This window comes from Acinonyx jubatus, chromosome D4, assembly GCF_027475565.1.
Source record: "Acinonyx jubatus isolate Ajub_Pintada_27869175 chromosome D4, VMU_Ajub_asm_v1.0, whole genome shotgun sequence".
NCBI classification, from domain to species: Eukaryota; Metazoa; Chordata; class Mammalia; order Carnivora; family Felidae; genus Acinonyx; species Acinonyx jubatus.
The window spans coordinates 15603560-15630463 of NC_069391.1; the positions used below are offsets into that span (position 1 = coordinate 15603560).

At 46.5% G+C, this 26904-nt stretch overlaps 1 protein-coding gene across 4 annotated transcripts in view; it reads left to right on the plus strand.

The window, feature by feature from the left end:
• BRINP1 (BMP/retinoic acid inducible neural specific 1) overlaps window positions 1-26904 on the plus strand; it is a 174291-nt gene that overhangs the window by 134154 nt on the left and 13233 nt on the right. For all 4 annotated transcript variants that reach the window (XM_027034948.2, XM_027034949.2, XM_053204710.1 and 1 more), the window contains exons 6-7: window positions 7908-8144; window positions 12830-13052. In XM_027034948.2, coding sequence (XP_026890749.1) covers window positions 7908-8144; window positions 12830-13052 — 460 coding nt within the window. The remainder of the gene's footprint in view (window positions 1-7907; window positions 8145-12829; window positions 13053-26904) is intronic.

Genomic DNA, 26904 nt, shown 5'->3' on the forward strand with positions numbered 1-26904 from the left:
CTTACGCTGCATCATGGTCACAAGTCAATTGTGATTCTGTTCCTCCGGTGGCCTCTATGTGGAATATGGCTGTTTTCCGTGGTGGTGGGACAGAGAAACCGATAAACCCACGTGTTGGTTCTTATAGCTCTGCTTGGGAAAGTTGTACCCCTCACCTGCGCTCACATTTCATCGGCCAAAGTGTGTCACGTGAACCCATCTGAGTGCGGACGGTGGGGTGTGTGTAATTTTTTCAAAGAGAGGACACCACAAAGGGAAGAGAACTGAATATGGGTTAGTGATAACCACATGCCACTTGGGCCCTGGGTTCTTTAAACTGTGCTTGTATGCTTCCGATGATGAGGAGTCTTCTACCTTCTAAGGCAACCTGTTTCATCCCTCAAAACTCCTGATGGTAAAAAGGTTTTGCTTTTATTGTGCTGAACTTCATTTACCCGAATCTGGCATCTAAGAGTTCCAAGTCTATTCCTTAAGATCCCGCAGAATGGATGAGGATCCTTGGGAACACAAAGGTTACTCTGTCCAGAAGGGGGCGCCAGAACCCACCCACTTTCCCCCCAGGTAGCTGCCTTTCTTCATTTCTCCCAGTGCAAATGACCCATCACGGAGACAGGGCTGAACTTCTGAATGAGATCATAGCCTTTTCGCCTTTTCTGCACGGTTTCACCCGGTGAATTATCGTCTTATTTTCATTCCACTCCAATGAGCTGTCAGCGATGGATACTGTAATTCACAGCAATAGAAACACAAACAGATGGGTAATTGACCTGCATGCCTTCATTACACTGGAGTTCAGAATGGCTGTTGGAGCCATAAAGTCCTTTATCTGCCAGTCTGAGATCCCTGGGCTTTCACAAGGAAGGGGATCAGGCTGACTTTCTGCGAAAGGTGCACTTCTTGTTCTCCCCAACCCGTGCTTTTCGGAAATGGACAGAATTTGACAAGCAGAACTTAGCAGGTACCAGGCAACAGCCAGACTTCTGTAGTGCTCAGAGATATCAACAGGGGGCCACATTCTGATGCAAGCACGGGAGAGAACAATATTGCCACTCAACCAAAATAGAATCTTGTATTTTTTTTTCCCTTTTCCTCTTAGCACCAAAAAAAAAAAAAAAAAAAAAAAAAAAAGTGAATTTAATACGTAATGAACTAGGTCAAAAAAGAGTACATCCATCAAAACTACTACTATTTTAGGTAATTATGATAAGATAGAATAAGATAAAACAAAGTTCATCCAAAAGGCAAGCAAGCAAACAAACAAGCAAAACCAGAAAGATATATGGTCCTTGCCTTGAACAAGACTTTGATTGATCCAAGGTATTCACACACTGACTCATCTTTGTTCAAGGTACACCCTCTGCAGGGAATGCTGTGGCTCCCTCTGTATCTATTAAAAACCAAGCTCCTGTTTCAAGATCTACCCGCATCCCACACACATCACGAAGTCTTCCCTAATTATTGTCTCCAGAGTCATTTTCTTTCATCTTCATAATAGATGACTGGCTTCTTCAAAATGTAAGATATATTTATTAAACACCTACTATGTTCCAGACGTGATGCTGCTTTTTACGTTTCAATCATCGGTTCGGGCCTTTGTCTCTTGTACTTGGATTTTATGCTTTAGTTTTGAATCTCCAAGTAGCCCCTTGGTGTCCTTGGAAGATGGAAGCATCTCCTCCAACAAATCCCCACGTACTACTTGTTGAAAGAAGAGAAGGAGGCTAAGAGTTCCTAACAGCAAAAGAGAGCAGATCAGGGTCAGAGATGAAGGCTGGACTACCCTCGGCAGATCTTAGAGGTACTTTCAGGTTTTGTTGATTGGGTCCTCTGTTCTCTAGCTCACTGAGCAGTCACCTGGACCAGGTGTCTGCTTCAGACAGCTGTACTGACCGTGTCATTGAAGGTACCAAGGAATTCAATGCAGGGGTCCCCAGAAAGTTCTTCTGTTACTTTAGTGCTCCCCAGTGGTTGCAAATCAACAATGCAGTGAGCCCTCTTTGCTTTTTCTGACTCCCAGCTAACCTCTTGGTCTGTAATGGACAAGGATCCTTGACCTCTGTTGCTGTAAGCAATGCTGTTCCTCGAATAAGCTGGCAGATCTCTGCCCCCTGTCATTCTTCCCTTAGGAGTCTTGATCTTCTCTGAGGCAGTGAGAAAGCTTTCATCTCCTCTCTAGGGAACCTGGAAACAAACACAAAAACAAAAAAAGGTGAACCTTATTCAGAAAGGAGGGTGATGGTCAGGTAGGTTCTTAGTTGGAAGGAGTTCTGTTGCTTGAGTCCTTTGTACAGACTGTTCCCACTTTCTTCTTGTTTCTTCTACTTCACTCCCCGCTGTTCCCACTTTCTAAACGGCTCTTCTTGTGGACCCCTCGTCCTGTAATTCCTGTGAGTCCATTAGGTCCCAGCCCAAAAGCCACTTTCTGCAGGAGAGTGTCTGTGACTGCCCCTAATCCAGCCTGGGTTAGGTGTTTTCCTTTGTGGTCCATGAGCAACCTTGTGCTTTGGGTAGAGCCCTGGTCTCCGTGCATCCAAGCAGCTTGTTTGCATGTTTGCTTCTTCAACTAAGCCGTGAGGTCCATGAGGGCAGGGAATGCCTGCTTTCTTCACCCCGGTGTCTATGGCGCAGTTACTGGCACACGGGAGGGCCTACGTGTGGAGAGAAGACAGAGGGAGAGAAGAAAAGAAGGAAAGACGAAAGGGAGGAAGATTCGCTGAAGTATAACCAAATGGAAGGATGAAAAATGGAGACCTGTGGTAATTCCTGTAATGGTATTAAGAGATGATGCACTCTGGACATGTCTCCTACTGGTCCAAAGGGGGCTACTCAGGACGATGTTTCCAAGAACGACTCAAGTTTGGTTCAGGGAGTGGATTATATTCTGATGTGGTATAAATGGGGGGACCTACCATTTATTGAACACTTAATTATGCTAACCATCTGCTCGGGCTGCTATAACAAAATGCAAAAACTGGATCGTTGAGGTGAGAGGCCTTCACTTCTACAGTTCCGGAGGCTGGAAGTCAAAGACCACGATGCCGGTCCATTCGGTGTCTGGCTTGTGGACAGCCGTGTTCTCACTGCGTGTGCACGTGGCTTTTCCTTAGTGTGTGTTCATGGAGGGAGAGGGAGAGAGACAGCTTTCCTGTCTCGTACTCTTCTTACAAGTCCATTAATCTTACCACGGAGGCCCCACTTTTGTGACCCGATGTAAACCCAATGACCAGCCAAGGCCCCATCTCGATACCATAACTCTGGGAGTTAGGGCTGTGACATGTGAACTGGGCAGGGGAGAGGGGGGAGAGGGTGGGGGTAGTCACAAACATTCAGCCCATAGCAGCCAGGCTCTTGCCGGGTGCCCTTTATGCCTTTCCCATTTATTTATTCTTCCCAACAGCCCTGGGATTGGAGCTTTACAGGCAAGTAGCCTGAATTTCAGAGAGAGGCTAAGATACCTGCAGAGGCCACCCTGGGCCAGGGCCACCTTGAGAACACTGAGGCAGGAGTTTGTCTCAGTTTTCGGTCTTTCATGCCAGAGAGCTGGGAGGGCCCGTAAGGGTTTCGGAACTCAGAATTCTGGGATTTGAATCTTGAGTCTGTTAGTTTGGTTGTGGGGCTTTAGGCCAACTTAGGGCCAATTCCAATATCCTCAAAGTTTTTAGAGACCAATGTTTTGTTTTGTTTTTTGTTTTTTTGTTTTTTTGTTTTTCAGTTGGGGTGAAAAAGAGAATGGTTGTTGAATGAAAACCTATACTGGCCTTGGCCTTAATTTATACTCTGGGGGATCTATAGTGGACAGACAGGGCTCCTGTCCCCTGGAAGCCCACTCCCTAATGGGGAAGATGAAAACAAATATGAAAACACATGAATAAGATGATTTCTGTCAGTAGCTAATTCTATGATGAAAATAGAAGAGGCTTTTTTAATATGGGTCATCTGGGAAGGTCTGGATTGAAGGACAAGGGAGCCATGCAGAGATCTGGGAAAAGAATATTCTTGGCCCTGGGAGGTACACTTGCAAAGACTCTAGGGAGAACAAGACCAGCACAAGGGAAGGACCAGGAAAAAGAAGGATGCCTGGCGTATTTCAAAAAACAAAACAAAACAAAGGAATAGAATATTAAGAAATAAGGAGAGAGGAAGCGAGGAAATAGAGACAGCCTATCGTGTGACACAGAGGAGAAATCCTTCCTCCACACACAAAGACTGGATGTAAAACACAAGAAATATCCTGAGATGTCTGCCTTGAAGGTGAGGTGGGAGGAGGACTAAGGGAGACAGGGCAAAAATTAGGAAAAGAAAAAGAAGATGATGTGGATGTTCCCATATCTACATTGCCCACTCACTTCGCGGAACAGTGACACATTCCATTTTAAAGTATAACAAGATTTTTTGTATAAAAAAAAAAAAAAGTATAATGAGATTGGGGGAGATATCCCATATGTTCAGCACGAGTCACTGGGTGTGCAAGTGAAACTCTCAGCCATCGCCTTCTTGGGTGCGTTGAGGCAAAATTTACATGCTCGCCCATAATGGTGACCTCTCTCTGTCTCTGATTTTCTCAGCTTGTCTCTCTCTCTCTCTATTTCTCTGTGTGTCTTTGGGAACTGTGGGGCCAGAATATTCCACCCCAGCCGGCAGCTGTATATCTTTCAAACAGTGGTTCCACAGGCCAAATCTCCCTCCAAGTTATTTATGACTCCCATTGAAGCCGGTGGTACTCAGGCGCCAACCTAGGAGGTCAGCAATGGGCCTCTTTGTTGGACACAGGTCATCAGGAGACGACTGCGGCGGTGACTGCTCTGTGAACCTCCGCTGCCGTAGAAATGGTTATGTAACTTTAAACAGTAATGACATTTTGCAGAAAAGTGCTTTTTAATTGCTATGTCTTCATTATTCTCTTTCAAAATTGCCCAGGAGATTCTGCCTCAGAGACAGCTCGGCATGATCTGAGTTTCCATTTTTAAAGAGCAATCAGTTTTGTGTTTCAGCTGCTCCCAGAAACCCCCCAACCCAAAACTTCATCTGTTTTCAGTTGCATTAAACGGGGTAGGTAATACTGCCTTTTGTATCCTTGCCAAACGGAGAAATGATTTGACGCAATTTTCTAAAAATGCTCTCCCCAAATTCCTTTTGGGCTGGGACCAAGAATAGAATATTTTATCCCCTACAAAAGGGAGAAAGAAAATGATGAGCAAGCTAGAAAAATAGGACTGAGAGTATAGTCTATAGAGTTCCAACAGAAACTTAACCCCAATCCGTAGACTCAGATGCCTATAGGGGATTGGGATCAGCTAAAAATAAATTTTGCTTTGGAAGCGAAAAACCCTGATACAGATAAAATGACTCAGGAATGCATGCTCTGAAAGAATTGTAGACTTAGTTGAGCAGGGACTCACTCTAGTGATTGGCCCCATCGTTTGGTGTTTGTATCCTGCTCCTATGCCGCGAGCCCTTCCCAGCAATCACTCAAACTCGTGCAGACCCCTTGCTCGTTGGTGTGGAGTTCACCCATTCTCGCAGCCGGCCGGTGCCCAAGCCCTGTAGCTCCATCTGTCTGTTAGAACCCCTTTCACCCATACTGATATGGATCCACCTTCTTGAATAGCCGTCCCCCCACGCCCCCCCCCCACCATGCTGCTTCAACAGGCACAGAATTCTAAACCCTCCTCTACAAATAACTCCAGACTGCCTGCTGAGGATTTTCTTCTGATTGCCCACAGCTATCGTTCATGTATCCTGAAGGTTCTGTTGAAACTTTAAAAAACGTCAATCACAGGAGGGATTTCATCATCACAGCATCGCCGTCATCATCATCGTCAGAAATGGGAACGAATAGCATTTACTGGGTGCTTGCCGTGTGCCCAGGAACTGTTGTGACGATTTGCAGGGATTCCTTCACTTATCCCTCTCAACAACCTAAAAGCACCTCTGTTTTACAAAAGAAAAAGCAGAGGCTTAGAGAGGTTGAGTGACTTACCTGAGATGTCTAGGTAGTAAGTAGAGAAGCCTGACTAGCGATGCCCAGCTTTTAACTACCTTCTGCATCCCTGCAGTAAAGCGTGCCGGACCTCTTTCCCACAATGCCTTTTTAAAAATATTTTCAATATTTATTTTTGAGAGAGAGAGAGAGAGCACTCCTGGAGGAGGGGCAGAGAGAGAGAGAGAGAGAGGGAGACACAGAATCCAAAGCAGGCTCCAGGCTCCGAGCTGTCAGCATGGAGACTGACACGGGGCTCGAACTCCTGAACCATGAGATCATGACCTCAGCCGAAGTCGGATGCTTAACCGACTGAGCCACCCAGACGCCCCCCACTCCACCCCACAATGCCTCTCTGAACACAGTTGTTTTTAGCTGCCAGATGAAGACAGGTTGAAATGATGGGGCTTCATTTTTTAAAAAATTGAAAGTGAGAGAGGGAAAGATAAAAATATAGAAACACAACTGTGAAGTACAATGAGAGACATGCTGAGCTGATTCAGCAAGCCCCTGATGAGTAGGATGAGGGTGTGTCCCTAAAACATGAATAAGAAAAACATTTAATCCAAAGAACACAGTTATTTTTCACACAATGGGTCATTAAACCATTACCCCTATATGCACTGGTAGCTGAAACTGTCCGCGGCACTAGAACGAGGTGGGGAGAGATATCTTTCGTGAATTAATTTAGCCCAGAGTTGTCCTTCTTTTTGGGCACCCTAGTCAATAGCCTGCTATGATGACATCTCAGAGGTACATGAGTAGTGCATGTGCCCAGATAGATCCTTCTCCATCCTTGGCTGTCCAGATTAAGACTTTGATTACTCAGATATAGAGACAAGATTATGAGGTGTGGTCCGGAGTGTTCATCCTATAGCCTTGGGCTAGTCACTTCCCCTCCATGGGCCTCTGCTTCTTTGTGTTTACAGCTGGGAAGAAAAAAAAATTAATCCTCTCTGATGGCATTCTGCACTATTATTTTTATGATGCCCTGGTCTTATGAAATTATACAACTCTCCTTTATCACTCGTATCCTTGAAATTTACCAAAGTATCCCATTATCCACAGGATGAAGTCCAAATCCCTTAGCATACAAGAAAGCCCTGTGCACTTTGGCCTCCACTTGCCTCTGACACATGTTCCCCGACAGCAATGCACCCCACCCATCCAAATTCGTTTTTTCACCAGCAACTCCCAGACATGTACATCTTTATTTTTGCTGCTACCCTCTTTAGAATGTGCTTCCTGTTCCTTTTTTTTACATGGTGATCTCTTATTTACCTTCCAAGAAGCCCAAACGCCATCTCCTCTATAAAGGTTTCCCTGCTGCCCTGGCAAGGTTATTTGTAGTCCTCTCTGTCCAGTTGCCTCGTCTGGACCATCTCTGCTCCAGGCCTAGAAAGCTGTGTTATGATGATGTGTGTCTGTGTCTATCCCTGCTGATTACGCTGTAAACTCCCCAAGGGCGAGGATCTTGTCTTTTTCATCTCTATAGACTCAGTGCCTAGCTCAGGACTTGGGCTTCGTAAATAAAGTCCATCAATATTTGAAAAAAGGAGAACAAAAGAAATGAAGGAAACAAGAAAAAATAAACAATAATCTTGTGCTTTCAAGAAGGGTTTTCTCCCAAAATGGAAAAGGTATATACCAGATCTGGCTGTGGCCTCAGTCTTAATGTAACGGACTAGAGTGTGCCTTTCAGAGGTGGCCGAGGTCATGACTTGAGAAGTTTAAGTAGACACAGTGTAGCTGGAGGCCTCACCAACCGGGCCCTGTGTGGATCTAGGCGGGCCCAGAAATATTTGGGTTACAGTACACAGGGAGAAAGCTAACAGCTTCAGATTCCTATGTTTCACCTTTCAAACCTGTTAATGAAACACCTTTTTTAACCTTTCTTTTTTTCCCCCTTCTTGCTGTTCTCGCACAGGTCTTCAGATAATCTTCCCTCGGTATCTGCAAGAGAAGTTTGTCCAGTCGGCCTTGAGCTACATCATGTGCAATGGTGAGGGAGAGTATGTGTGTCAGAACAGCCAGTGTAGATGTCAGTGCGCAGAGGAGTTCCCACAGTGCAACTGCCCCATCACCGACATCCAGATCATGGAGTACACGCTGGCCAACATGGCCAAGTCTTGGGCCGAAGCTTATAAGGACCTGGAGAATTCAGGTAGAGAGCCTAACGTGGTCGTACTGCATCCGTGGCCCTGAGCCAAGCCTAGAAAAGAAAACTGTCTAGCCAGAATTAGGACCACTGTGAGGGACTGTTCAGTGACTCCAGTTATTTCACGTGGGAGGGACCAGAGCCAGGTCTAGGAGCTGTCATGGAGTAGGTACTCAGTCAGTCTCCATTGGATGGAATAACGAATCGCGTAATTGAGTTTGTGGTCCTAAGATGTATTGTCTGCATTGTACCCAGAAGACAGAGAGAGTAATGCCACATAGCACATAGAAGCCTCTGGAGAATGGAGAGTCAAAGGTACTTGTATTGATTCCCGAGTCTGTGTGTGCGTGTGCATGTGCGTGTGTGTGCGCGCGCCTCTATCTCTCGATAAACAACCACGTATGTATGTCTAAATATGTGTATGTGTATGTATTTTTATCCATGTACATGTATATAGATAATGATACGGACAGAGATATCCAAACAATTCACAGATTGTCAAAGCTAAAGCGACTTTTCAGGTACGTGGCTGTTTCCCACTTTTCATGGTTAAGGAGACGCGTGGTCATGAATTTCAGGGGAAGAAAGTCAGCCACCCAGGGCCATACAGTGGGTGAGGTACAGAGTTGGATCTCTGCCTTTCTGGAGTTTCTAGTTGATGTGAAAGCCAGCCATGAATCGTATGACATTTTAATCATGTGAAGGAGAGGCCACTGTGAGCAAATCCATGCAGGGGGAGGTTGAGGAGGTCAGGAGGGTCAGGGAGGTCAGGAGAGGCACCTTGGGGAAGAACATCAAACTTTGATGCAGAAGCCAGTGGGTGAGTGCATGTCAGAGAGCGGGAGGCCGTCACAAGGTGCCTCGGAGGGAGAGGACGGAGACGTGGTTACCGTGGTGGGACAGGTGGTAAAAGTGGGGAAGGTGCGGAGGTACCGAGGTGTTTAGAAGGGCAGATTAGGAGGGCTTGGTGTTACACGGGCTGTACGTGGTCGAAGAGAAGGGTGTTGAGATTCGAGAGCTTTTTTTAGGTATGTTTGGTAGACAGTTTGATGGAGGCTGGTACCATTCACTGAGCTAGAATACCCTGGGTGGTTCGGAAACAGAGACTGTGTATGCAGCGCTGGGCATGAAAAGCTTGGGCATCCTTGAGATTTCTAAGAAGAGATGCCAAGTAAACAGTTGGCATCTACTATGCGTTCAGATATCTGTCAAATAAATGGACATATGCAGAGAGCATTACTGGTTTTTAGAACAGCTCAATATTTCTTAAATTTATGACAGCAGCTGCATTACAATGAGTAGTGATATTCCTGTGTCTTGGGGGGGTGTGTGGGGGGCACCAAGACCCGGTGTCTTCCCCAGGGTTACATAGTTAGTAAATGACAGGGTTGGGAACGGAATCCCTGATTCCAAACCCCATGCTTGTAGCAGCTTTTTGTATTAATGCTCCTTTACCCCCGAGGCTTCAGTTCCCTCATCTGATATATGAGAGGACATGTTTGTGGTTTTAATAGTTGAATTTATTTAAATTTTTAGCAGAGAAACCCTTTGATCGAACAAAATCGTACCTTGGAGCCACTGTGTACCACAGGTAAAAGCTGAGCCCTACTGAGCTGTATTTGAAAACCATTGGTTTCCATGAACTCTAAGCCCCTGAACCAGCTTTGGGAGCACATAATGCATGAGTGATTCTGCTCTCGTGCAGCTTGAACGGAGCTGTGGCTGCCCTATGGACCCGCACCCGCCAGTCCATTTAAAATCCCAGGAACTCATAGAAGAGAGGTTCATGATGGAAATGTGTTACGACAATTATTTGGCCTCAAACAAAAGAAGCATTTGATAACATGCTTTTGCAAGGAGATTCCACTGATTGCTAAAAAACAGAGGGGCATGAAGTCGATGTGCACAAGCAGTAGGGATCTTTAGCATAGAATCCTATCCCCCAGGAAGAGAAACCACTTTCAGCGGGTGGGTAGGTGGGTGGGGAAGGAAACACAGAAAGCTGAAATGCTGCTGAGTAGCTGAATAGGCCGCAGAAATGATTTACGTGGCACGCTTTCTCTCCACAAGAGCACACATTCGCTCTAGATATCCTGTACTTATCCATCTGGAATGGTTTTACCCATTAAGACAAATCCATCCGTACCTTCGTGTAGATGTGGCTTGTGCGTATGTATCTTCCTCCTCTTCGTTTCAGGCAGTGGCCTTAATGACTCAGCAACTAGGCAGCTTGGAGGGATTCAAGACCCGGCCAAAAGGGAAAAGCCAATGATTCCTTCATGGTCGGAGCACTGGTGGTCACATAGAGCCTAGTTTACACACATGAATGGCGGTCTACACCTCCTTTATTGGGAGGGAACCCTTCCACTTTCAGTCAAAAACTTAAATCATTTTAATGTTTAAATTCTATGTTCCTAACTGACCCAGGTTCAGGTTCAGTGAAACGACTGTCATGTTCTCCAAGGTCAACAGCACTTCCTACAGGAGAGCAGCGTATCTTCCTTGGGGGTTGGGGGAGGCTGTGTATTGTGGGCAACCAACACACAGGGTCATTAGGGCCAGCCCACTGCCTCCAGCCAACTCCCCGAATAAACCAGCCGGCGTTGTCCTATGCTAGCCGCCCATCCCCTGAGCGCGTTCTGTATGTCGAGGACTATTTAGGCAGATACAGTGCTGTGTCACTCTTTCCTGATTTGCATTAGGTGCTAGGTTACCTGTTTGACAGATGGGAAAACTGAGGTGTTGAAAGAATAATGGTCATACAGCTGCCCAGGGGTCCAGATGCAACTTGATCTCCTGAATGTCTGACTGGCAATAAGGAGGCACTGTGAGTTCTGTAGGGGTCAGAGATTCCTATTTTTGGCATCATTTATTTATTTAGTTAGTTAGTTTCTTTTTTTCCCCCAGTATACTGATCCTCTTTATGTGTTGAGAGTAAGTGTATAATGCTGAGTAAAAGCATACATTCAGAGCCTGCTTAGAGTTCTAATTCTGCCATTTACTGGCTGTGTGACCTTGGCAAGATAACTGACTTCTTTGTGTCCTAGTTTCTATAAAAGAAGGCGCTGAAAGTACCCACCTCGTAGATTTGCTGTAAAATCACTTATATGGGCGAGGTGTTTCAGAGGGAGCGTGGTGCTTACTGAAAGCTACGTAGGCATTTTTAAAAATAAAATGAATGCCTAATGTACCTGAAATTTCCTGATAGCTTTTGCAGCACGAACTAAAAGTACTAAGCTGCAAATATATATACATACATATATATACACATATATTTATATTTATATTATATCATACACATAAATATGCATATATTATACATATTTATATATTTATATTTAAATATGTATATATACATATATATATATATATATATATATGTATATATATATATATCCCCAACCATTTGGATTTCTCCCCCCGCAAAATGACCAACCTCCTAATTCTTTTATTTTCCCGGTAGTTGGGGAGCATGACAAAGGTAAGTATTATATTGAAAAAAGAATAGCTCAGATTCAAGTCCTGCCTCTTGTCACTCCTTGGCTGTTCTACCTTCAGAAAATCGTTTCCCTGCTCTGGGCTTCATTTTCCCTCTGTGTAGAACAAAAAAGCTGACCTAGATTATCTCTAAGGTTGTGTCGAGTTGCAGAAAACACGGAAACTCTGAAACACAGAACCAAACTGAGGCAGAAACCTTCACCTGGGAGACCCAAGATTTGCCCCCATCTCTTAAGGTGGGGTGTCTCTAAATGGGATGTGACATGAGGTGGTACACAGACAACTTCCAGTAGGACTGGATCATGTAGCAAGGAGCTTGACCCATCTCAGCTCTCCCTCGACCCTGCAGATGACATCAGAGAGAACGTTCCAGTTGGTGCTAATATGCCGTTAGCACCTCCCCGTGGCTCGGCTCTCTACCTTCCTGTGTACTTCACAGTGAGAGCAGGCCCCAGGGTTTGATCACTTAGCGGGCAACACTATCCGGCCAGGATTTGTTAATACTGTTTTCATAACTGTATACTTTTACAGCTTTATTTTTATAGCTCCCATTCTACGGAAGGCATGGGATGGAGTTTTTCTAATGCAGAATTGGATAAAAATTTGGTTGAATCGATTCAAAGAAAATACTAAGTAAATATAAGTACAAATATGTGAATATCATTATCAAGCTGGCATTCAGATGACGGAAGTTTGGGAAGCCTTGTTTTTTTTTTTTTTTAAGTTTATTTATTTATTTTGAGAAAGAGAGAGAGAGAGAGAGAGCATGAGCTGGGGAGGGGCAGAAAGAAAGAGAGAATCCAAAGCAGGCTCAACACTGCTAGCTTGGAGCCCGATGCGGGACTCGAATCCATGAACGCTGTGATCATGATCTGAGCCAAAATCAAGAGTCTGATGCTTAAGGGACTGAGCCACCCAGGCGCCCCCTGGACAACCTCGTTTCTAATAAGGACACAGGATGCAGATTCCCTCCTGTAGGAGCAAAATAAAAGAACCTTCACTGAAAGTGTAGTGGCCCTTGCACGGCCTCCCCGGAGCTGCCCAGAGGCTAGTGCAGAGTTCATGGGGCCTCAAAGGAGTGAGTTTTATCTGCAAGCCTGCCTGACTGGTAGGTGGGGCTGAGCCTTCCAGGCAGCCTCCAAGGGGGGGCAGCCTTGCTCAGTCCTTCTCTCTTGGCCTCTGTCTCTCGCTAGATGAGTTTAAATCGTTTATGAAGCGTCTGCCCAGCAACCACTTCCTGACCATCGGGAGCATCCATCAGCACTGGGGCAACGACTGGGACCTGCAGAACCGTTACAAGCTCCTGCAGAGCGCCACCGAGGCCCAGAGGCAAAAGATCCAGCGCACCGCCCGCAAGCTCTTCGGCCTCAGTGTCCGCTGTCGCCACAATCCCAACCACCAGCTGCCTAGAGAGAGGTAAGTGCGACCCCCCCACCCCACCCCCACCGCCTCTGCAGGCTCAGACCTGTTTCTGGCTTAAGTTCCCCGTGGCCCAGGGAAATGCCATGCCGATGATGATGCACCTGCTGGTGGCAGGCCAGGCCTTGCGTGGTCCAGACCAACCATTTTCTGGATCATCTCTGGCTTCTCTGCTTCTGGTTGCTGCTGTCCTGGGTTTTCTCACTGTTTCCTGAATATGCGGAACTTTCAGCCTCTGTGTTCTGTCTGATCCGTTGGACTGTGGAAGGGAGCCCGCAATAGCCCTGACTGCTATGTGACATTATTCTGGTTGCGTGAAAGGTATTATCTATTTAATTTAAAAGTTACTTGACAGATTGGGGCACCTGGGTGGTTCAGTCGGTTAAGCATCTGACTTCCGCTCAGGTCATGATCTTGTGGTTTGTGAGTTCGAGCCCTGCATCGGGCTCTGTGCTGACAGCTCAGAGCCTGGAACCTGCTTCGGATTCTGTGTCTCCCTGTCTCTCTTTTCCCCTCCCGGCTCACGCTCCGCCTCTCTCTATCTAAAAAATAAATAAACATTTTAAAAAAACAGAAATTACTTAACAAAGCAGATTCTAGCATCCCCATCTTAATGGTGAAGAAACTGGGTTAACTAATCCCTCAGCTATATATTGAGGACCTTTGATCAGGGCCTGGAGTCAGCGACACAAAAAAGGCACGGACCAGGAAAATTTAAGGAGGCACTCCCTGGCTGGGTCTTGTGAGTGCAGGGTCCTCACCTGAGAGTGAGAGCCTCCTTAAACACCTGGATGCCTCACTTCCTTCCCTCTGGACTGACAAGACAGAAGTTCCTGGGTCTTCACAGATCTTAGGGTTTCTTTGCTCCCTCTGGAACTTCTGGGGAAGAAGCCAGGATTGAGATCCAGCCCTTTCAGACTCCATTCTCCCAGGGCACGTGTGAGCTGCTCCCTGGCAGGGGGGAGTGCGGTGGTTTCTGTAGTGGTGCCTCTGTGGATTCCACAAAGGCATCTCCATCCAGCAGAAGGCAGGTTTGGGGGCTGTGCACCCTGCTTCGGCTAGCGCAGCTGTACCTTGATTTGTTTCATATTTGGGGGTTTTGCACTCAACTTTATTCAGAGAGAAGAGATCCACTCTTTAAAAGAGTAAGGCTAAGGCACATTCACTTACCAGATTTGCGGTCAGCCACGTGTCTGTATAGCTGAGTGCTACCCTTTTTGCACAGAGCAGAGAACCAGCTCAGAGAGGCCCAGTATTTGGTCCAGAGCTACAGTGCACATCAGTGGTTCCCAAGAGGAGGTGATTTTGTTCCCGGGGAGCATTTAGAAATGTCTGAAGACATTTTTGAGTATCATAATGGGTGTGGGGTGCTATTGCACAGGGCAATCCCCACAGCAAAGAGTTTATCCTTCACCAAAAAGTCAGTGATGTTGGGGTTTGGAAGCCCTGACATAAGAGGAAGAGACAGGATCCCCCAGCGCTATGATGCTAAATAGCGTGTTCTTCCTCGCCCTACTGGGCAGGCACCCAAAGAGTAAAGATCCATGACACTTCTAAGCATTTCCCTCATGCCAGCCACCCCAACGCACTTACTCGTTTTCCTCTTCATTTTTTCAGACTCAGATCAAATGCCGCCTCCTCCATGAAGTCTTTCCTGATTGCACCAGCCACCACAGAGGCTCTTTATTCTAGGTCCCCATTACTCTAAAACCCCTACCCATCTTCCCTTTCTCCCCCCACTGTGAAGTCTCCTCCTTTTACTCCTGGCCATGCTGACCTGTGTGTTTCCCATTCCTTCCAACTCTGGACCCATTGCTTGGCAGCTAGTTTGTGATCATTACTTGGTGGACCAAACAGGATTTGCTCTGGCAGTCGCTCCCTCGCTGCAGTGCGGCGAGTACAGGAACTAAAGAAAGGGGTCCAGTCACAAAATGGTTTCCTTGTCATCTGCAGCAGGTGCCCAAACTGCCACCACGAGCGAGTGCCCAGATTCCATCTAGATCCATCAGGCTTTGGTCACGTGACCCGCATTGGATGCAATGAGGGATTCAGAAAGGAGCACAGTACACAGGGCTGTGAAGGATGTCTTTCAGAGGAGGGGCTCTGTTAGCAATCACGAAAAACCCTGTATGTGTATATATATATATATGTGTGTGTGTGTGTGTGTGTGTGTGTGCGCTTAAAATCAGCTTGTTAGTGCTGCCATAGCAAAGTACCACAGGCTGAGTGGTTTAGACAACAGAAATGGATCTTCTCACAGTTCTGGAGGCTGGGAGTCTGAGATTGAGGTGGTCTGCAAGGTTGGCTCGTTCTCAGTCCTCTCTCCTTGGTGACACGTGGCCGCCTTCTGCCTGTGTCCTCCCGTGGTGTTTCCGCTGTGCTTCTCTGTGTCCTAATCTCTTCTTACAAGGACACCAGTCCTTTTGGGTTAGGGTCCCGCCTCAATGACCTAATGCTAACTTAATTACCTCTTCGAAGCCCCTTTCTCTAAATAGAGTCACATTCTGAGGTACCGACGGTGAGGGCTTGAACGTACGAATGTGGGGGAGATATAATTCAGCCCAGAACCCCAGAAAAAGTGGCTTTTGATCTATAGGTGAAGAAACCCTGCATGCACCCCCAGGATTCGCCACACTGGATGCAAATCTGGTGGCAAAGGGTAACATTGAACTGTTACCTGATTTTAAACAGATCGGTCTGTCAGTTTTGCCGGGTGTCCCCTCAGAGAATGAAATGGGAGGTCCAAAGTCGGACACATTTATTAAAGGTGAGAAGAATTTCCAGGGTGCAGGTCACAGAGCACCATCAGTCCTGCCAGGCCTAGGAAGGCTCAGGAGGGCTCCAGAAGGAGAGCAGCCAGACGGGCATTACAAAGAGGAAGGGAAAGGGGCGCCTGGGTGGCTCAGTCCGTTAAGCGTCTGACCTGGGCTCAGGTCACGATCTCGCCGTCTGTGAGTTCAAGCCCCGCGTCGGGCTCTGTGCTGACAGCTCAGAGCCTGGAGCCTGCTTCCGATTCTGTGTCCCCCCTCTCTCTCTGCCCCTCCCCTGCTCATGCTCTGTCTCTGTGTCTCTCAAAACTAAATCCAACGAAACAAAAGACGGTAGCAAAGAGGGGCAAAAATGGGCAACGGGAAGAACACCGCACGGAATCACGGGGCTAGACTGCGATCCCGCCCCACCTTTGGCAAGCTTCGCGACCTTTGGCAGGTCGCTTCCCTGTTGGGAGGGCAGATGTCCACATCTGTCCACGAGCTGCTCTTCCCTTGCAAGCCGCCAGGCCAGAAGTGTCCCACCATCACCAGGACCTTCAAAGAAAGACCTCCCAGTGTGGCCCTCTGTCCTCCCGCGAGAGAAAACTTGCCTGAATCCTAACATCCCTGCTCACACTCATCTGGAGAGGATGTCTAGGACTCCACCTTAGCAAGGCAGTCAATTATGTTCATTTAACAAGTATTGACTGCTGGGGGCTGGGGGGGTGCAGGGCACAGAAACTCGGCTCCGGGTGGATTCCTCTGAACCCTTCCCAGGAGAGCTGAACCTCCTTGCTGGCTGTGAGCTGCTCCCTGACAGCCGAATCGGAGCTTCTAATGAGTGTTTCTCACACCAGCAGGCAGGGCACCTCCCCGCCACAGAGCAGTGTCAGACAAAGGTGCTAACACGGGGGACCTTGGGCCACCTGGACTGAGCGAGCTGGAGTTTGCAAACGAGCTGATTGCTGTGCATTGGTCTGTGTGTGCCAGGCTCCGGGGGAGATGAGTGCACTGAGCAGATGCCTTTGCTACCACAGGTGTCAGAGGGGTTTTTACATGTGTCGCAGAGGGGTGATGTCGAGGCGGGGTAGGGGAGGGAAAGAGCACGGGGCTTCAGTTGCACGCGGACTGGGTCCAAATCCTGGCTCCGTGGCATTCCAGCCACAAGGCTCTCCCTACGTCCCTGCACCTCCCTGGCGATGGGATAATAACGCTTTGCCTTCAGGTTAAATACAAAGGCTAAGATTTTCAAATACAAAAGACCTGGTAAAACACCTAACTCCGTTAAGACTGGAGGCAGACGGGGAGAAAGAGGATGCTATCACTTTATACATGTATTCTAAAGGCCAGGCACTGTTCTCAGCACCCGATAATGAATTAGCTCATTTCTTCCTCACTGCCACCCTCCGAACTAGGTACCTTTGCTACCCTACTATTCCTACTTTACCGCTAAAGGAATTGAGGCACAGAGAGTTTAATAAGATCGCCAAGGTCAATAAGTGTTAATTATTTTATTGTTACTTCAAAGAGGTGGCTCCCCCTAAAATTAAGTGGTGAGCCCATAATCGGAGCTAGCTTTAAGGCATCCTGGAAACTCTACGCTGGTCTGGAAGGCAAATGCCGCCAATACACTCACCCCAAGGCTCAGCGGCTCAAAAAGAACACTTTCTCATCAGCCATCATGATTCTGCAGGTTGACTGGGCACAGCCGGGGGTCCATCAAGGCGGCGGAGGCTGGGGTCATCTGAGGGCCGACTGGCCTGGGCGTCCAGGATGACTCACGCCCACGGCTGGCAGACTGCTGGCTGGCAGCTGGGAGCTCGGCCGAGGCTGCCAAGCAGACTGCCTACACGTGCCCTCTCCATGTGGCCTGGGCTGCTTGCAGCGCAACAGCGTCCTGGGACTGGAAGGAAGCGGTGGGACTTTTTACATCTTAAGCTCTGGAAGTTAGACACCTTATTCTACTGGCCAAAGCCCCGCCCAGATTCCAGGGTGTGAATATTGGGAGCTGTGGGTCTTTGCAGGCAGAGGGAATCGTTTTTGGCGGTTAGGTACTACGGGATGAATTAAGTAGAAATAGAGCTAGACATGACCATCTTACATGTAGGGCAAATAAAATTAATTACAAAACCATAACAGCCTCTTACTGAGCAGCTGTTATAACAGGCAGGAGAGCTGGCTAAGTATAAAGAGTCCACAGTCAGACTGGCTGGGTTCGCATCCCAGCTCTGTCGGCTGCTTACACTGTAACCCTGGGGAGGTCAGCACCAGCTTTGAGCCTCAGTTTTCTCAGGTGTCAAATGGGGCTAATAATAGTGCCCACCTGCTGGGAGGATTCAGTGCTTTAACCCCATCAAATGCGAGAGCAGCGTCTGGCACAAGGACGACCAGCGGTTTGTTAGCTTCTTTTCTTGTTGTTATTTTTACCCGGAACTGATACTTTGCATGTAAGTTACTTAGCCCATGTGATGCTCAATAGGTCTAAGTGTTGCTAATGATGAGGACCCATCTACTTCTACTGTCTCTACAAAGTGGATGCTGTTGGATTTGTTTCATAGGTGGGGGAACCGATAAGGCAAAGGTGTAATTAACTTGCCCTGGGTCACAGGGCAGGTATGTGACAGGATTGGAATTATCTTGCTGACACCATTGGTGGGCTTCACGGTCAAGAGCCTTGTGCAGGCTCTGAGCAGTGTGCAACAGCAAAGAGACGCAGCTGTGCTTGGCTGGGGCGCCCCGTTTTGAGTGTATGTGATGCCAAACGCAGGATTAGCTCCTCAAGGGCATGGGGGTGGTGACGGATCAAGATTAGAATTTTATAGGCTGGAATGGAAATGGCCCCCGGTTGTGGAGCCCTGTACCACCGACTCTGGAGCCCAGGCAGAAACCCAAGCGGACACATCAGACCCATCCCCTGTAAATAGAGAGAGAAGGTCAGGTTCGGTGTAAGTCAACTCAGCAAGCATTTGCTGAGAGCTTACTCTGTGGCGGGCTCTGAAAGCACCACGAGAAGTAAGACCCACCCCACTGCAAGGCTCAGTGTTTGTTGGGATGGGAGCAGCAATGCTAATTCCAGACTGCACTTGCCAAAGGGGATTCAACAGCCAACCAAATATCTATGGGTCCCCATCATGGGTCAGGTTCTTTTTGGGGTCCCAGGGATACCGGTTAGCCTGTTCAGGAGCCGACGCCAATGTGGCACCACGGTGCTGCAGTTTGGACAGGCGAAGGGAAGGCAGAGACCCACAGGAAAGAGCTGTGGATGGTTTCACTCCCCGGAGATCCTCATGTTGTGCAGCTAAAAAGGGGCAAAGACTGGGAGGTGGAACTTGAGTTTGGTCACGGCTGTTTTTAGACAAACTGACACTTTCTGAACCTTGATTTTTCTCCTCTGTAAAATAGGGGTAATAATGTCTTCCCCCTGCCTCAGAGGGTCTATGTCTGGCTCACCTGAGATGGTGTGTGGGGAAGCACTTTGTAAAACTCGGAGAGCTCTGCAGAAAGGAACTGTGCAAGCAAAGTGGATGAGAAACAATGAAATTCATCAGGAAGAGAACGAGGCTGCGTTTAGGTCCAAGGCCACACGTAATAGTTAACCTTTCTAGTTTACCAGGTACCAGGCCCCGTCCTAACCACTTTCACCTCCACCACGTAATCACCATGATGACCTTATCTGGTAGCACTGACTCATCCCATTTTATGGGTAGGGAAGTTAAGGCACAGAGATGTTAACTGACTTGCTGAAAATTACACTGCAGGTAAGAGGCAGGATTCGGGTGCTAGCAGTCTTTTCCTATAAGCTGTAGGCTCTTACACCTCTCCCTGAGGCATGATGGTCCAGGGCATTCAGATCAACCCGCCTAGACTACAAACTGCATGGTGATGGAATTCACCTCACACTGTTCCTTGCAAAAGAGTGAAGGGATGATGGAGGGATGGAGAGAGGGAAAATGGGAAACAATAGGAAGATAGGAAGGAAAGGAGGAAAGGGGGAGGAGAGAAGAAAGCAGAAAATCAGCTTGGGCAGTGCTGGATTCAGCAGGTTTCTGTGCAATTCCATAAATGTGGACTGACCACCTCGCCTCCCAACCCAATGCCAGACCCTGAAAGTCACTTAAATACGCAAGCAGCAGGGCCTTTGTCCTCTAAACTTCATTATTTAGCATCAGAAGGTGCTTTGGAGAAGGACAGTGTTTGAACCAGAGGACCTGAGTTCAGTTCACGGCTTTGCTGTGTGTGGGCCAGCCTACATCCATAATGGGATACTCCTGGGAGCCCTGGGTATAAAACTCATGCCTTGCGTGGGCAGGTGCAGGTTGAGTACTGCACAAATACCCCTCACGTTTCCCTAGAGCGACTATGTTCTTTGTGGGAATTCTGCATTAAAACTCACTTGGGAAAATAGGGGATTTTTTTTTTCCTTAAGCAATTTGAAAACCGCTGGACTCAGTTACCTTGAGGTCTTGCCCAAATGTAGGAGAAATATCACTCCCAGAGATTGAGAGAATAACAGTTCAACTCCCAAATATTGGTATAAGGTCAGTAATTGAATCTTAGTCCATTTTAATGAGTAGCCTGTACTTCAGACTAAGATCTTTGGCCGCAAATTACAGTGGCCTTTTAACTGTATCTCCCAGAATCTACTGTAACCACTTTTCAATCTTATGTTGCACGAGGAAGTCAGAGTTATTACTTAAGAAGCAAATTCGGTCTTGTCGCATCTCTGCTTAAAGCCTTTGGTGATGAATCACTGCTCTTAGGAGGAAGGGCAAAATCGGTTTTTTAAATTTGTTTTTAAGATGTGTTTTTAATTTTTTAATGTTTATTTTTGAGAGAGAAACAGCACAAGTAGGGGGAGGGAAGAGAGAGAGAGGGGGGCACAGAGGATCCAAAGCAGGCTCTGCACTGACAGCAGTGAGCCCAATGGGGGCTCAAACTCACAAACCCTGAGTTCATGACGAAGTCAGACGCTTCACTGACTGAGCCACCTCAGCACCCCTTTATTTGTTTTTAAATATTTATTTTTGAGAGAGAGAGAGAAAGAGAGAGTTCAAGTGGGGGAGGGGTAGCAAGAGAGGGAGAGAGAATCCCAAGCAGGCTCTGAGTTGCAGTGAGCGCGATGTGGGGCTCAAACTTGGGAAGCTTAAGATCGTGACCTGAGCAGAAGTCCAAGGCTCAACCGATGGAGCCACCCAGGGGTCCCAGGAAGAGTAAAATCTGAAGCTGACCTATAGTTCTGCCATGATTTGGCCACTGTCTACCTCCCGTCTGTGTTTCATGCCGTTTCTTGGCTCTCACAGCTACAGCCCCACTAATGTTTCAGTTCACGAGATGTACATGCTTCCTTCTTTTTTTTTTTTTTAATTTTTTTATGTTTTCATTTTATTTCTTAGAGAGACAGAGTGCAAGTGGGGGAGGGGCAGAGAGAGGCGGAGACACAGAATCTGCAGCAGGCTCCAGGCGCTGAGTTGTCAGCACAGAGCCCGACGCAGGGCTCGAGCTCACGAACCGTGAGATCATGACCTGGGCCGAAGTCGGACGCTTAACCGACTGAGCCACCCAGGTGCCCCATGTACATGCTTCCTTCTGCTCCACAGGGCTTCACATAGGCTGTTCTCTCTACCTGGAATGTGTTTTTCCTTTTCCCTCCCTTTCTGTAGCTTCTGTGTGTCCTTCAGAACTCAGCTCCAAAGGCTGTGCTCCTTGCATTGAAAGGGTGTTGGGACCCATTTGATATGCTTTCCTAACATCCTTAATTCCCAAATGAAACCCCAAACCTCAGGTTACCATAATACCTTTGTTTATATATTCATTAACACCTGGCTCTCTTGTGAGACTGTCGGTTCCAGGCGCGTACCTGTACCCATGTTCTTGACCACTTAAACATCATAACTTCTTCGCGTGGCCATTGGCACATGGTAGCTATTGAAAAAAAACTTCGTTCGATGAATGGACAAATAAGTTATTTTCTACGTGGAATGGGGTCCCAAAGGCATGGTGATGTTGTATTTTACAATTGTGCCCCGTTGCCATATAAATAATTTAAGGGTTTCTTCGCATAAACTGTGTGTGGTTAGGTCACCTTCCTCATTCCTAGGTGAAAAAGCTGAGGCTGAAGGAGGTTAAGTGCCTTGTCTGAGGTCACTCAGGGAATTTGTGAATAGACCGTGATTAGAACTGAGGCCCTCAGACTGTGACAGTCCAAACAGTATGGTCACATGGAAACTGCAGATGGGAGATTGTCTTCAGCTGACCTGGATCCAAATCCTGAAAGTATCTCTTGTTACATATGTTACGTTGGGAAATGTACCCTATTGAAGAAAAAAAGAAAAAAGAAACAGAAAGAGGATGAAAATAGGCACTTCCCAGAGTCTATGAAATTCAACGGGATGAAGAAAAACCCGTAGCACTGAGTAGGTCCTTCATGTCAGTGCGATTTGGGGTTTCTTTCCTATGTGCTGTCACCTGATTTTTGTGGAGGTTAGAGTCTTGTAAGGCAAAGCAGATTCATGGCACTTTAACTCGAGGGCAGGCAGTGTAATTATTGGCATCTTCCGATGACTTTGGTTTATTTTTACGTCTCATATTCACATGGCCTTGATCCAGCAGTCTGGGTTTTCGCCAAGCAGCGTGTAATTATGCATTGTTGAGATGAAAATCTCTTGGGGGCGTCCACCTCAGGCTCCAATCCTGGGGCCATGGCTTCTGAACCCATGTCAGCTTTTAACATATTTCTTGCTCCACATAGTGTTTAATTGGTGTCTATGGAAAGATTCTGGCCACCAAGATAATTGTTATCCCTACTATGATGACCCTCAGTATCCATGCTGGTTTTGATTCTTCTCTCTGAACCCTATACTTACTTGCCTCTGGATTTAATCTCCATAGACTCCTGCAGTGGAGCAGAGGGATAGGACTTCTTATATTTTATTTGAACTGAAGTCAATTTCAGTTTATTAGACTGACAGTCTCTGCTCTGCCACTTATTAGATGCATGACCTCCAAAAATCTCTAAACCTACCCAATCCCTTTGTTTCCTCATCTGTATGGTCAGGGTAATAAGAATAGCTACCCTATAGAGTCAATGTCCCAGGCAATTTATAGGGTATATGTGGAAACTCTTTGTAACTTACAAAAAAAAAAAAGTGCAGATACAATATTAATACAATCAAGAACACAGGGGTGGCAAACCCTAGATATTTGATGGAGACTCTGTTTTTGCCCCCAAGAAATGAATGTTTCCGCTGGAGAAGACAAAGCATAAGCCCGACCACACGTAACAATATAGTAAACAGGCAATGGGATTTAAGATACTTACGACTTCAGGGATGCCTGGGTGGCTCAGTTGGTTAACCATCTGAATCTTGATTTCGGCTCAGGTCATGATCTCACAGTTTGTGGGTCCGAGTCCCATGTTGGGTTCTGTGCTGACAGCGTGGAGCCTGCTTGAGATTCAGTCTCTCCCTCTCTGCCTCTCTCTCTCAAAAATAAGTACATAAACATTTTTAAAAAGCTTAAAAAAAAAGGTACTTAAGACTACAGACTCTGGAGTCTAACAGGCCAAGAAGAAGGTACATTTACTAACAATGTAAACTTGGCACAGTATTAAGGTTTCTGAACTTCATTTGTCTAATGGGTATGGTGGAGATAAAAATCATGCCTAATGTTGGAAAATCAGTAAAAGATCACGTATGTCACTTTTTGCGTATAGTAAGATGTCAAAGCACAAGGCTCCTTATCAGACAAAATTAGAGACCAATAGTGTGTCAGTCAATTGAAAAAGTTAAGTTAAAATGGAGACTCTTAAGAGGCATATACATGCTGCACATACATAAACACATTTTATTTTAACTTAAAACGTCTAAATGCATATTCCTTGGCCAGCCTTTTGAAGTAGGGCCAGAATCTTTTTTGAGGGTGTTGGTATATTTGATTTGACATTCTGCTGGCTTTCTTGCATAAACCATGCCCGTAATTGCATAACATTTCCAACTCTGGTTTATTCAAAGTGAGGAATAGCTCGAAGACTGTTAAGACAATCTAAACAGTGGTAGATTTTCACGTCCCAATCATTTTCAGGTACTTCCCCCTTCAGTTAAATCGATGGCATTTTTTGGCCAGCAAACGTCTTTCTAGAATTTCGTTCCCAGCATGCAAATTAGGTTCCACAGAAAAAGACAGCTCATATTTTAATTGATTTGACTTTTAATTCCGTGATATAATAATAGCAGATGCAAGTGGCAGAAGCAGATGTGGGAACAAGCGTGCGTGTTACTTGGAGGGAACAGACCAGCGAGTCGTGAGTATGCAGTGTGCCGTGAGTGTCACACGTTTGTCTGAGGGAAGGGAGGGAGTCATTGTGAGGTGAGTCACTCACATGGAGGCCAATTACGTGAGCTTGTCCTGAGACAGAAGCACTTATTCCAGCTAATTTTCCACTGTTAGTGGGGCAACTTGTGTAAGGTCGTACAGTGAGGAAAAAAATGATCATAACAGTTAACATATATACCAGACACAGTTTTAAGTGCCTTCCGTATATTTACTCATCGAATCCTTACAGCAGGCCTATGAAATAGATTCTGTTATAGTTCCCTTTGTGAAAACAGAATTTGAGTAGCAGTAGAGGTAAGAAGGGAGAGAAATTCGTTCCTGTTGGAGAAGAGTGGAGAATCCCCTGGCCTCTTTGCCTGGATTACTCTATCTGTCCTTTACTTTTCAGATCAAAACCGCACTTCTTAGGATGCATGTCCTGACGCACTGGACCAGTTTGCGCTGTCCTACAGGATGTCTTTACTGCATCCCACATGGCACATTTGCAATGGTGTATTTCATCCCAGACTTCCCCTTCTTGACCACAGATTCCATGAAGGCAGGGACAAGTCGATCCCTCCGCCTCACAGTGACGGAAAAGGTGCCTGGTGCATAATTACACAGTCAGCGCTTGCCAAACTGAAGTGAGGGAGGGAGCTTTTGAGATGGAAGTTTTAGGACGCTGCAGGATGATGATGCTTTGCATTCGGGGCAGAGAATGGTTTTCTGTTCTGGGAAGCAGCAAATAAAATAACGTATGTAATCTTACTTGTAAGATTAATTTCATCCAGAAGTGGGAAATCAGAAAATAGAGAGCAGAAATTGACATGAGTGCACAGGCTTTAAACCTGACAGCCTGGTGTTAAATCCGGGTGAGCTGTTTGCTCAGTGTCTCTGGTCTTAAGTGCCATCATCTGTAAAATAAGGCAAAAGCAGCACTTTGCCCACCGAGCTATTGTAAAGATTACCCAAGACAATATATGCAGTGTTCTTAGCATATAGTAGGTGATCAATTAACATTAACTCTTAGTGTATTGGTCTTAATTGTTATTGAATAAGATTAGACTAGACCCATATGGGAGCGCCTGGGTGGCTCAGTCAGTTGAGCATCGAACTTCGGCTCAGGTCATGATCTCACGGTCCGTGAGTTCGTGCCCCGCGTCGGGCTCTCTGCCGACAGCTGGGAGCCTGGAGCCTGCTTCAGATTCCGTGTCTCCCTCTCTCTCTGCCCGTCCCCCGCTCATCCTGTGTCTCTCCGTCTCTCTCTCTGTCAAAAATAAACATTAAAAAAAAAAAAAAGATGAGACCCATATGTTGAGATGAAACTCTGGAGAAATTGAATACCTAACTATGGAATTTGTATATTATCATTTAGGTGATGAGTAGAGAGGAAAAAAAATTGGAAGGAATGCTATGGTTTAGTAAATCTCTGCTAGCCATTTGAAATATGAGCTAGAGAATCGATGGAATTTTTCTCCCGGGTGCAAAAAGATTCAGTATTTCTTCCCTGGGTTGTCATGAGCTTTACCTATGATCTCTGGATCACAGCAGTGGCTCTCAAACTAGAGTGGGCATCATGATCACCTAGAGGGCTTTCCGAACATGGGTTTCTGGGCCCCACCCCCAGGGTTTCTGATTCAGCAGGTCTGGGTTGGTTCCTGGGTTGCAAATGGTACTGATGTTGTTGGTCTGGGGACCACACTAACCTTGGATTAGAATACTCCTCTCAATGGCCTAAGTACACCATCACCTCACTTGGTAGAAACGAAGCAAAAATGAGTCCCCCTGAGTGAATCCTATAGGATATTGTGATGTGGGGGGAAAGGAGGTGATGTCTTTGGTTGAGAAAGTTTAAAAACTGTTCAATTAGAAAGCAAAGCAAAGCGAGATGGGGTCGTATGTATATATTTTTCAAACTTCTCTGGCCATCGAGCCCCTTTTTCTTGAACTTTCTCAAGAGAGGGGGTCCCTTAATACACAACCTTACAAAATCAATGCCTTACACCAGATTAAGAGGCAGTGACCCAGATTGTTTGGTGTGGTACCACAGGTATCCTTCCTGTCAACAGATCCTCATCTCGAAGCTTGTCTTCTTGGAGTCGAGTTTCTCACACCTTCTGCTTAGGCAGATGCTAATGGCTTTGTATCCCAGCAGGTACCAGTCCTGCTGGGAGGTGGCATGAGTCCTAACCAGCAGGGGCCAAAGTAACGGCAGGAACGTATTCAGTTCCTGGTATAATTAGAGAATAAATTTACCCCATTAGGCTCGGGGACATTCCTAACCTTTAAAAGTGAGCTAAGACAAATACCTTCTGTACAGGTTATTTTGCTTTGCAGAGGGCTTTCACATCAATGATTTGATCTGATCTTTATACATAAATAACCTGTCAGGGATCTACAGCAATGATTAGTCTCCCACTTACAGGTAAGCAAACTAAGGCGCACAGAAATTAATGACTGGCCTGGCATTATGGAATAATATCCTTCTGCTGCCATTCTACATAGGCATTGTCCTTTATTCTTGCCAAAGAATATTTACATGAATATTTTCACTGAATCTTCATGTACTCATCCGTTTGTTCCTTCCTTCAGCAGATGCTTAGGGAGTGCCTACCAGGTGGCAAGAACTATGCAAAGGGGAGTAGTGGAGCGGTCGATGAAACAAGGGGGACCTCACAGAAAGCTTGAAATCCAGCCCATAAAATAAAACTGGCAGAGGACCAGTCTCACGCCCGTACTTTACCTTAGGAATCAGAGGCTCAGGAAGGTTAAATGACATAAAATTATGA